Raw genomic sequence first — 12,480 nt, forward strand, 5'->3', positions numbered from 1 at the left:
AGTTTGTGGTGAACAAAGCCTAAACATGTTCATTTAGGTAAGTGCAACATAACAGACAGGCTAAATTCAATCCTGTCAATACATAAAAAATACAACATGTTCAACTTTGTTTTATGAGGTACACCAGAGTTTTATTAAATATTTACACATCTGACACCAGCTCACAACAGAAGACTGTCAGAAGCAGCCAAGAAGCCTCTCAAACAGTTCATACCAGATGACAACACATACATATCTCATTAGATAATTTATTCTTTACAGTAAAAACATGGCAGATGTTATGCATGCACCTTTCTCTTCCCCTCTCCTGATGGAGAAACCCACACTTTGAAAGGTCATGTGGTGTGATTAAAGGCGACCGCAGCTCACTGAATGTGCAGAAAGTTAAGGAGTCGGTCACAACTGAGTATAGTTGTGTCCTGGCTTATTTGGGAGGTCGGTAGGCAATCTTCCTACTCTTCAGGACAGACCACCTGTGCCTCTTCATGTAGTAGACCAGCGGGATCAGAATGGCAGAACCCATCAGCAGCTAAAATACACAGAAGAAAAAAGATAGGTGGGAGGGAACCAGAGCACAGAGAGACCAATGAGTTAATGAGTATGAATGTAGAATTAGTACAGTAGCACATTGAGCGCTATGCTGCTCAAGGGAAACCTAATAAATTCTAGTCAATGCTAAGTTACAACAGGTCTCCATCTAACCTTCAGGCCCATGCGTTTACGCTGATCATGCTCTGGCTCTGCTGCCCAGCGCAGGAAGGTGCACACATCTTTAGCCACCTGGCTCATGGTCGCAGGGGTTCCTATGGAATGAGAGACAGATGTAAAGCAATTATAACACCACATGCTACCATTAGACATCAATTTGATTAGCTGTGCTTCATGTTAATACTTACATATGCACTCATCTTCAAATACTATTTAAAGTTCCTCTCCTGGCATTAATTAAATCCCTAAAAACTCATCCGTTTCTCAATTACATATTTAGGCATTTTTTTTCCCAAGGATGGATATAAATCTACACTTTTGCCCCATTTAGTATTCACAGAGCTATGAATATGCAAATGAGCTACACCTGGCTTTCCCTCTGATAACTCTCGGTTGAAAGTAGCCTTGGGCTAATGATATGCAACTCTCCACTCCGCAAATGGATGGGATTAGTTCCTTGGGTATGTCACGTATGAAATCCAGGCTGTCTGATTCCGTGTTTTTGAGACCGTCATTGGTACGCTGCAGTTCCAAGATGGAAATACTTATTTTGCTCATGTCGTTTAGTATATTAAAATCACCATACGGACATGTTGATGACTTGATTTTCACTGGACGGGGGTCTTTAAAATAGTTACACACCATACCATGCCCAGAAGCCTAGTTCACATCAACCAATAAGAGTAGCCATCACCTGGGGCCTCACAACTCAATTGAACTATGGCTCTTGAGCCCCAATTAATAATTATTCTTCAATACATTTCAGTCCTGTGATGCATTAGGATTTCTTTTTTCAAATCCTTCCAAGAAGGTAAGATGTTTAAAATGTAAGACATTTAAAAACTATACGTTACACATGTGATTGCAGCGCAGCGGCAGTTAGCCATCACATACCATAGCCTATGTAATTACATGGATGCAAACACTTTGCTCTACGAAAGAAAGGTTTGACCACCTAACAAGGTGCAGGGCAGTGATTCTGTAACACTAATAACCCACAGACACACGGCAGACGACACATACTCTACTATTAAAATATGAATCAAAGTAAAAACATTTGTTGATAGTCTCCATTCATTGTGTGCAATGCACCTTATCAATTAGGGTGATCACCAGGATAGAATAGAATAGAGAGGTCCCAAGATGTGTTTTCATCAGTAATTGTTAAGAACAATCATGAGTAATACTTTCTTACTGTTTACAAGAAAACTGAACATAAAACATAAATAATTAAAAAAATGTGTTGACAGACTCTTTCGACGGACTCTTATTCTTCATGCAAGACCAACAGTGGAATAAACATTAGGATGCAACAAATAAAGTGCATTCAATTGTAATTAATTTACATTTAATGTCATGTTTGACCACTTATTATTATTTCACAACTGAATACAAGGCAGGATAGCATAATGGGCAAGTAGTTTATTTAATTTTCAATGAGACAGAGATCTAGCTATATGGTGAATGTCAGGCAAATGTCTACTTTTATGCTAACTTCAATGCAGTCCAGTGATGTGACTGATCTGCCCGAACATTAAAGTAGGTAGTACGACAGTAAACATTTAAACTTAATAAAATATATGGAAGAGGAAAGAGGACTAATAAAGTAGCTAAATAAAAATAAACATCTCCCCCCATGATTATAGAAAATGCAGCTTATTAACCATCGTCATTAACAGGTCAACTTTATAATGGATGTGAATGGGAACAAGTGCAACCATTTTGGGGCATTTTGACCGTTGATAAAACACCATAAAATCTTTGTTTCTCAATATTTCCAATTGAAAATTTCAGGGCATTTATGTTGTGCTTTACGCTTTTACTAAAATTGAGAGTATATAAATCTGTAAAAAGATGGGGAAAATCCTACTCACCGATATAGAGACAAGTCAGATTTGCCATTGAGGTAAAGTGACAATGCAAAAAAGCCTTACAAGTGTGATGTTCACCACACATTAATGGCAAACAACAGATATTTTGATGAATTTTATTTAATGAAGAACGTATTTTTATTTATTCCTGATTAACCTCTCATAGTTTGTCTAAAACTCGTGAGCTAACTTACTTAGGTAATGTCAGACTACACCAACACTGCACTGATCAAATCTTGACACCCAAAACCCTGCTCTGGATAACTTTGCCTCTCCTCGGTCAAATATCCCTTATCCCTATGCAATCTTGAACTTCATAACTTTGACTGAATGATTTTTTTTACAAAACTGAACAGATAACATCTCCATTTCACAGTTACAGGTAAATACGAAATATTTTTGGCACAGTGTGCATGATGGCGACATATATAATATTACCCCTCTGGCAGCACCGCCCTCCTTGCTGCTAAGCAAAGCAGTCTTCTCAAACCTTGCTGAACATTTCAGCCATACAAAACCCAACTTGGCTGACAATTTAGGTCATACATTTTACATTTCAACAAACTATCCTTATCAGATATTCATAGTACATAACAACAAAAAACACAAAGTGTACTGACCGTCGTCATACTCAAGCACCTCATTGTAGATTGGAGGTGCCATGCCAATAGCCTGGCCAGGGAAGTATGGGTTGTAGTACAGTCCCTCCCTGACGTCGACTCCCGCTGGGGGCTCACAGTAGCCCGTCAGCAGAGAGAACACATAGTCCTCTCCTCCATGCCTGTGGAGGTCAAAGCACGGAATGCATTTTACACGTCTGACTTGTTGGAAATACCACTAGACAAACGTACAATGACCAATTAATAGCAATGTGTCAACACCACCACTGTCATGGGTTCTATTCATCTAGTGTCAACTAGAAGAATCAATGGCCAAAAGTGTTGCCTGTTTGTCGTGTGTGCAGCCTGTTAAACAACGAATCATTCATTCAAATCAACTTCATTTCGAGTTTTGAATTACAGTTGTGGTCCACATTGTGCTTTGCTTTAACAGCATACTATTATTCTATAACAGGAGTTCTCAATCCTACTCTTGAAGCATCTGCCTTACATATCTTCGATCTATCCCTGCTGTAAAGTCAATGTTATTTCCATGATAACATTTGATTACATTGGGTGTGTGGGCCATTACTACTAGACCAGGTGTGCCAATCAAATGTGCCATGGACAAGTTCAGGCTAGTATGCAGAGCAAGGAAAGATCAATAACATGCAGAGAGGTAGTGCCCCAGATGCAGCTTTGAAAATCTTGATCTTGTACAACCCAATATCAGAAATGCCAGTCAGCATCAACTTATCAACTACGGTGATCCCGAAACACTGAAGCTCTGAGTACTGAAGGTAAGATGAGGTAAAGTATATGATACCTGGCATTGACAATGTAGCTAAGATCAGGCGGGAGGGCTCCATTGTTGGCGGCACGTGCAGCCTCGGGGTTGTTGTAGGGCTTGGGGAAATAGTCAGAGAGCTTTCCAGGTCGTGTGAACATCTCACCAGTATCATCAGGACCATCTACCACTTCGATCTGCAGAAGACACGGAGGGGACAGTGTAGTCATGTAAGTCATCAAAAGTTATGATGCCATTTATTTGATGTAATTCCATCTCAAAGTGCAAAGTACTGAGCCCTACCATGGATTATTACCCTGGTATGTCATAATATGTTATTGTAATTGAGACAAAATTATCTGTTTTATATATATTCCAGATCTGTACATCCACACAATTTTTCCAAAAACAAACACAAGTTGTGCTCAACTAACAAAGCCAGTGATTTTACTATAGCTCTCACCTCTTCAGCTAATACTTTGGCTTCTGGCTCAGTATGAGAAACTCCCACCAGGTTACGGAAAGCGAGGTACTCCATACTGTGACATGCCGAGCACACCTGCTTATACACTTGATACCCACGTCGAATACTGCAAAGGACATCAAAGAGGAATAAGATCTGCATCAGTCTTGCGAGTATCAGCTTTGTTTCAACCAGTAACAAGGAGCTGGTCATTTAACTGGTCACTACGCTCACAATGAATTAGCTGAAATAAAGATTGAAAACCCTGGCAGGCTCACCTGGCATGGTCAAGGGAAGACACAAGGCCGTTATGGGTCCAGGGATAGTTGGGTGGGTGCAGCTCCAGGTCAGAGGCCTTCACCGACTGCTGGAGGGCCAGAGCCAGGCCAACGCCTCCGGTTGTCAGAACCCCAAGGGTGGTCAGAGCCACCTTCTTTCCCTTCGGCAAGCTGGCAAATGACATGTGAGCCTATGGACAACAGAGACGCGTATGACAGAACCGTAGACATCCCACTCCCACCTTCACATTTCAACTTGGTCGATAAATACTCAAATATATGATGATGAGGAAGTGTAAATTAAAAACAACTGTGCTATAAAACGCACAATTCTATTTAAAATGACATCCTGAAGCTCTACATGTCATGTTTTCTGTCCTAATCTCATCAAGACACTGTGAAATGTCGCTCATATAACGCCTTATGAAAGTGTGACGTCATGGTTGTGCAACACTGAAAAATAAAGCATTGCTGGCTATATAACGATAATGTAGTGTTAGCCGGTTTTCGCCAGCTCAGTGAACCCCAGTTTATATTCATTGTCGCTAGACCAACACAAGACATGAAAAAAATATTTTTGAAAGAAAAGCATGTACCTTTATGACATTGTCGTAAGACAACTTGGTGTAGCCGACCTATACTAACGATGTTGCTACAGCCATACACTTGGCAACCTGAGCCATTAGTATTACGTCCTAGCAAATTGCAAATGCCATTTTTAAACGAATACATTTGTATTACAAGACATTATTATCCTGGGTTATTGTGGTAAAAACAAGACATGCTACCTAGTTAGCAAAGCTGCAACTACTTAACATTAGCTACAGTTAGCCAACTAGCTAGCTAGCTGCCTTGGGTTGTCCTCACAAGGCAGGTCATCCTAGCGACCTAGAACCATAACAAATTATTAGCAGGCTAGCTGGTCCCCAAACTCTTTACTTTACAGATCTGCTCAAAACGTTAACGATATAGATTACAATGTCTGGCACCCTCGGCATTCCATCAATCACCCATGAAAAGGACCATGGTCTGATGTAAGTTATTGTACCGGTATCTAACTATTAGCTGCAATTCAACAGGGCTAGCAGTTGCCTGTAGCCAGTGTCGCCAGGTTGTAGCTCTATCTCAGGTCTACATCTACGTACGAACGAGACACTTCACATAATGATAATAAATAACAAGAATACAATTCAGAGACTAATTCACCTACAGTATATAATTTACAGCTGTCAGAAACAATGTCAGTTAGCTAGCTATGTGTGACCTTGTATGGGTTAAGTTAGCTCAACCTTAGAAGCTAGCAGACTTTTCATCAACGGTGGGACGTTTGGCAACAATATCCTCCTATAAGATACAAAGAATGTCCAGTACAAGGTATATAAGTAATACCAAGCACCATACCTTTCGTGTGTGAGAACACTTTGCAGCATTTAGGAGAGTTCTCCCACTCCCGGCCGTCACTACCGCCCTGAGAGCCGCCATTTTCCTCCCAGTTCACGTCCCACTTCAAGTCTCGACTGCGGCGGCGGCTGCTGCTACTCCTCTCTGCGCTGTCACGTCGGTAGGTGACCCACTACCTATGATACAACAAAAAACTTACGCAACCCGGTTACACAAAACATTTATTTGGTAATAAATATTGAATGCATTATATCATCGACATAAAGTAAAGGTAGACTACTTAATTTGGCCACAAATTGTTAATTACATGACTTACTACCAAATTAATACTCCCAGTAGTAGTCTAAATTTACATTCATAAAGAGCGCCACCTATAGAGTGGAGGTCGGTTAAACAGGTCGGTTGATTTTCCGAGGTGGTAGCCAAGATGTTGCGCTTTTATATTCATTTTGGAAAGCTCACCAAAATGAAACCGCTTTTTATTGAGTCTCTTACCTTGAATAATAACGTTTCGCTTTTGGCACTACGGGGAGATAGAAGTTGAAATTAAAGACAGAGGTGCTGGGCTACCTTTTATCACCATTAGAGGTCAGTGTAACAGTAAAGTTTTGAAAATGACCAGATATGCCATTAATTCTGCTTTTCTCTGACGTTATGTGTACATAGGTAGGCTACATGTGTACCATTTACCCGTGGCAAGTGATGGCACTGTGGGAAGAAGACAAACTGGTGGAGGGAGTGTGATGCTCTAAGGAAGTAGCCTCTTTCAGTTGGGTCATGCACCATGGAATTTTTAGGATAACAAAGAGTTCAAAGTGCTTCCCTCGCCTCCAGATTCCCCGGAATTCAATCCGATCCAGCATATGTGGGATGTGGTGGAACAACAAGCAGCTTCACCTTGCAGTTTACAGGACTTAAAGGATCTGCTGCTAAAATCTTGGCATACACGGCAGTACCTTCAGAGGTCCTGTGCAGTCCATGCCTCAGTGGATCAGAGCTGTTTAGGTGGTAGGTGGAGGCCCGACAGCATATCAGGCAGGTGGTCGTAATGTTTTGGCTCATCAGTGCATATCCAGTATATTTCTCTGGTTCCATGTATTGCTCAACCATGAATAGTCTCTAGCCATCCAAAAAAACAATGTCTGAGACAGTGGAGCACTGATTGTGTTCTTGTGTCCATGAACAAATATGTTTTTAGAGTGATTTCCGGTGTTGAAGTGGACCGTATAGTGGAAAGCGCTCAACATAAATGGTGGAAACGATGAGAATTTGAAAAGCTGAATAGGCTGTGAAGGAAGAAATGAAGGCACTAAAATGTAAAACTCTGCTCCTTTTTACAATTTGATTGTCTGTTGTGTACTCATCATGAAAGCTCTCCTGATTGAAAGACACTTGCATGTGCACAGCAGGAACCTCCATGATGATAAGTCTCTGAGATTGTTTTGTCCAAATTTAATAATGCTGGAATTAATTATGTTTGTCTTTTGCCACCTGTTTCAACCCATCACTCCAGTGTGGAAAGCATGTGTGAAATATTTGCGTCTCAATTGGGAAATTTTAGCTGTTAATTGCTCAACCAGTGAGACACCATGGGATTTTTTGTCTCAGACTATATACTGTGGTGGAGAAGGAAGATATAGCATATATAACAGGGATTTACTTTGCTTGTTTTGGTCATGAGCACAAAAGTGTGACAGATGGAATCTAATGGAACGGTGATGAGCTCACTCAGGTGAAATATCAGCGCATATACTAAGTATGGCAAGACATTCAACTAGTATTGATTACCTAAAAAATAATTTCTACAATTAGGCCAGTTTGCTTTCAAAATGGCCAATAACTGTCATCTGTTATATTTGATCTAGTGTTTGTTTAATAAATCATTATCTTTTAAGGATTACTATAAAAGTTCATATCCCAGTTCCTTTAAGGAATAGAACTAACTCCATGGAAATATTTCTCATTCAGCTTAAAGATAGTAGATGGTAACTGTCAAGATGACTAAGCACTGTCCTCATAAGAGTTTCTATCTGTAAATGTTTTGCCAAGGAACACTGCATGTCTTCAGGTGCCATTTGTCACCAAGCAAACACTTTCTTCAGCTGACTGCATTTAGCTATGCATATTGAGAGACTCTGTCGGTTGTTTGCCCTGTTAAAGGGACACTAAGCAAATTTTAAATTCACCATTTACCCTCATTTCTCATTATAATTTCAAGGGAGTCCAAATATTATGACCTCAGGTCATGTTTTGTAATGCAAAATGGTAGGTTTGTCTTCCAGTGTTTTTGTTTAATAATGAATACCAGCCATAACATTTTCTGCAAGGAAAATTAAGTTTTGGGGGAAAAACAACAAGGAATGAATTATATGATTTTTACCTGATTTGTTTGGTATAGAATGCAAGTCACGCTGAATACCTTTTATATTGCACCTCTGTGGCATTACATCTGTCTTATCTGTTGTGTGGAAGAATGTAGCAATCACAAACTATTACCTCTGATATTATATAGGAGATATAAAGAGAGCCTTTCTATTTATGTGTGTGTGTGTGTGCGTGTGCATGTGCGTGTGCGTGTGCGTGTGCGTGTGCGTGTGCGTGTGCGTGTGCGTGTGCGTGTGCGTGTGCGTGTGAGTGTCTGTGTGTGTGTGTGTGCGTGTGTGTGTGTGTGTGTGTGTGTGTATGTGTGTGCTTTGAGGGTGCTAAGGATTGAAAGAGATGCATTTGAGACTTGTTAAAATGTAATGCTCACCAAAAAATCCCTTCAATTTCCCAGGTTGCTCAGCAGTCCTAAAGGTATTTTAGGCGCAGAGTGATGAGATAGAGGCCACAGATTTCTCAATTTCTTACCATGGCAATCTAAAACCATAACAAACCTAACCCACTGAAAACAACCAGATCCCTCCTGAGGATAGCCTCTTTCAAGCTGTCTGAGGACAAGATGTTGTTATATTTTAGAGAGATTGTGTTTGTTTTGGGAATGGGCAGTGACATCTGCCTTTGGAGTTTTAGAGTACCAAAACCTATTTCAGACACTGCATGAAATATTCAGTTAGAAATGTTGAACAAAATGCTTAATTACACAAACCAAATTCTGCTTTATGGTTCCTTCAACAGTATTACCCTTAGTGAATAATCTGACTGTGCCATCTCACAACCAACATTTCAAAGTGGCTTACGTTTTAGGGAATTCAACTGTTTTCTTGAAAGCATAGTATTGCTAAGGCAGGTCAAGCATATAGTAATTTAAAGGGCATGTCAATGTTTCCAACAGGGAGGTCAAGAGGGGATGTTCTGCCTTTCGTGATTTTTGTCTCTGTAATGCAGGAATATTTCTGGGCCAGATATTTTTGGGAGCGAGGTTCACCTTGGGTACTCATACTACAAGATTTTCAGTATCAGTGTTCTGCTTAGTGAGCTGTCAGATTTGCCTCACTCTTTATAAAGCTCCTTTCACACCCCACAATACAGCCTCACATTCACACCCCCTACCATTCACACACACTTAAATCCTTCTGTCTGTGTTTTGCCAACCACCTCACCATATCACGCTCTGACGTTTTGCCCTCTGTCCCCATCCAACAGTGTTCTTCAACGGGACTCTCCCATTCAATCCATTCATGTGTTGGTGTAGAGTATTATGTTATTGTAGGGGGTAACAGTGGCTGGTTATACGTGTGTGTGTGCGTGTTTGTATATATATCTACAAGACAATTATTGCCCATGGCAGTACGTTTTGGATGCCGCTCCATATTTAAATACCATGAAAGCGGCAACAAAGGTGCTTCAGATGCTACCATAAGATGCTACATCATAAATGTGCTGCTGATTACATAGTCTGTTCAATGTAGGCTTACCAAAATATGAAAATCTGTGAGGTCAGTTTTGAAGGGACATTTTCAAGCTCAGAAGAACGGGGAATAATCCTACTGGGCATGTTGTTGGGTTCAAAACTTGGCTGACTGTCACAACAAATATAGGCGTAATGCTGAACCATTGGCTCCATCACTGTTTGCTCCCTGTCCTGTGATGGTGCTCCAGCTGTTGGTGTGGTGGCTTGGGCTTTACTCCTCAGCTCTCTGTTTAATGTCCTGCCAGTGGAACTACCTTGGAGCCCTAAAAAAAAACTGTTGATGTTAAATCCTGAACATGCATCTGCAGAAAAAGTAAGAAGAGTTTTGCTTAGACTCCATGCTAGATGCTGCTGGTGTGTGGAACCAGTGGTTCAGGTCCAAGGTTATGATGCTGCTAACAGGGACAGTTTCACCAGTTCATGGTTCACAGTTCACACCTACTGAGTAAGCCAGAAGAAATGTGTGAAGGTCGGAAGTGAGATCAAGCAAACATAATTGGCCGTGCAAGTGTGAAATATTCTAAAATCTGTAGAGATAATGGGGATATATCATTTCATACTGTACTGTTCACTCAAAAGATTGCAAAGGATGTAAATTTGACAAATTCTATCCTTCACAGCTGAAGATGGAAAACTAGGACCTTTTGGAGTCTACAATCTGCAGAAAAGCTTTGTAACTTTTTCTGATCTCAAGTTGAGCAAAAGTAGAAAGGCTACGCAGTCCTAATCTGACCTCTCCTACCAATATTTTATTTGGCCCTTGGTGTTCACTTACTGTTACTACTAGTACAACTATGGTATTAAGGGAGGGTTAACAGCAAAGCAATTCAAATGGTTATTTCCCTTTATTATGAAAAGGGGAAACTATACCTGAAACAACCGCAGTTTGAGTGGAATTGTGGCTTTGTGTAGGTGGTGACTGCTAGGGGACACTGGCCCAGCGCTAAAAGAGGGATGAGGTCTGGCACTGCAGCCGCTAAACCGCCACCACTGAAGCTGCACGGGCTGACAGGCTGTCCCTCTCCCCTCTGCTCCCTTCTCCCTCGCCGAGCCCGGTCGGCTGGATCCATTAAGTGCGCTCCTGTTGCTGTCTGCCCGAATCAGTTTCTGCTTGGTTGGCCCTGCTGTCTCTCGACATCAGCTCGTGCCCCTCCATGCTGCTCACTGGCTGCAGGAGGCCTCTCCTGTTCACGTCAACACAGCTTAAGCACGCGTGCACACACACATACACACATAAACACACACATGCACACACAAACACCGGCACACGCACACAACACAAAGGCACTCACACACACACTTCACCTAGCTTCAAGCTGCCACTCAGCACAGCATACTAGCTCCCCAGATGAGAGTGAAAGACAGACATTTTTTTTAAGGTTATCAACCCCGCTCTTTGGGAGTCAATTGAGCTTGAATGAGTAGGACGTCTTGTTTGGCATGCCATGCTGAAGTTGGCTTGCATGCCGGCTGGTGCTGCATTGTGACACACAGCGCATGCACAACAGCGCATCTCATTTCTCTCTCAGAGCATGCCACACATATGGCACAGCAGGCATGTGAGGGGATGCCGCCGGACAAAGAGTGAGTGTTCATTAAAAAATGAAGGAAGCAACAGCAAATTAGTCTGTGTTTAACATGAAAGAAACCCTATTGTTGTGTTCCACCTCCATGGCTAAAGACATCATGCTTTTCTCACTTCATGATTCAAAGCAACCATGTGTCATTGATTTTTGAGAGCCTGAAGTATTAAACACCGGCATTTAATTATTTAGGTGAGCAATGCTTCACTCTCGCATACCGCATCTAGAGAGGCGAAGGTTTGATTTGAAAAAAAGAAGAAAAAAAAACAACTTTATGATTAAGGCAGTTTGACAAGTATCATTTTGCACTTATGGTATTAGCAGGTATCTTGACAAACTTTCTCTTCATCTTACATTTTCAATTGCCATGCTCTCGAAACTGACTGTCTTTTTTCCCACCTTGGCCACAATTAACTAATGCTATTTTGAAGGTTGTTTTCAAATGTATTACTAGACTGTATATAATATATAATTTTTTTATTTTGTGTTTGGATATGTTTCCCTCCTTGATGACGTGTTACATCCATTACTACACCGAAACAAACTTTTTACCGCTTTACCGTTTTACCGCTTCAAATCATTTAAAGTATTTTCACACTCATACTCACATTCAATCATGTACTGTGCAACATACTCTATGAACTACATGATGCTAGAACTAAGCTTTTCTCATTATTTTGTGCTATTGCCTTCAGTGACACATTGCCTTTGAAAAGTTTATTTCATGTACTGTATGTTCAATTCATGTACAATGAATTGAGTAGCAGATCAGGAGGAATCCTCATCCATTCAGGCTGTGGTCAAATCAGTAGACCCATTTTCATAGTCTTTGGCTTGTCTTGCCTGAGGTCCTGGCTTGAATGACCAGGACAGAAATGCAGTCTCTTGGTTGTTTATTTGAGCTCCTACAGGATCCTAAATGTTTTAAGACAGTGTG

At 41.0% G+C, this 12,480-nt stretch overlaps 1 protein-coding gene across 1 annotated transcript; it reads right to left on the minus strand.

Moving 5' to 3' along the window:
• Positions 1 to 109: 109 nt before the first annotated feature.
• Positions 110 to 6,275, minus strand: LOC105897947 (cytochrome c1, heme protein, mitochondrial). Its single transcript, XM_012824944.3, has 7 exons — positions 6,108 to 6,275; positions 4,707 to 4,897; positions 4,429 to 4,555; positions 4,005 to 4,162; positions 3,200 to 3,360; positions 703 to 803; positions 110 to 529 (listed from the first exon to the last, which is right to left on the minus strand). The coding sequence occupies exons 1-7, from the start codon at positions 6,186 to 6,188 to the stop codon at positions 425 to 427; spliced, it is 924 nt and encodes a 307-aa protein (XP_012680398.1). The 5' UTR covers positions 6,189 to 6,275; the 3' UTR covers positions 110 to 424.
• Between the last annotated feature and the right edge of the window lie 6,205 nt (positions 6,276 to 12,480).

This window comes from Clupea harengus, chromosome 5 (genome assembly GCF_900700415.2).
Source record: "Clupea harengus chromosome 5, Ch_v2.0.2, whole genome shotgun sequence".
In the NCBI taxonomy this organism is placed as follows: domain Eukaryota; kingdom Metazoa; phylum Chordata; class Actinopteri; order Clupeiformes; family Clupeidae; genus Clupea; species Clupea harengus.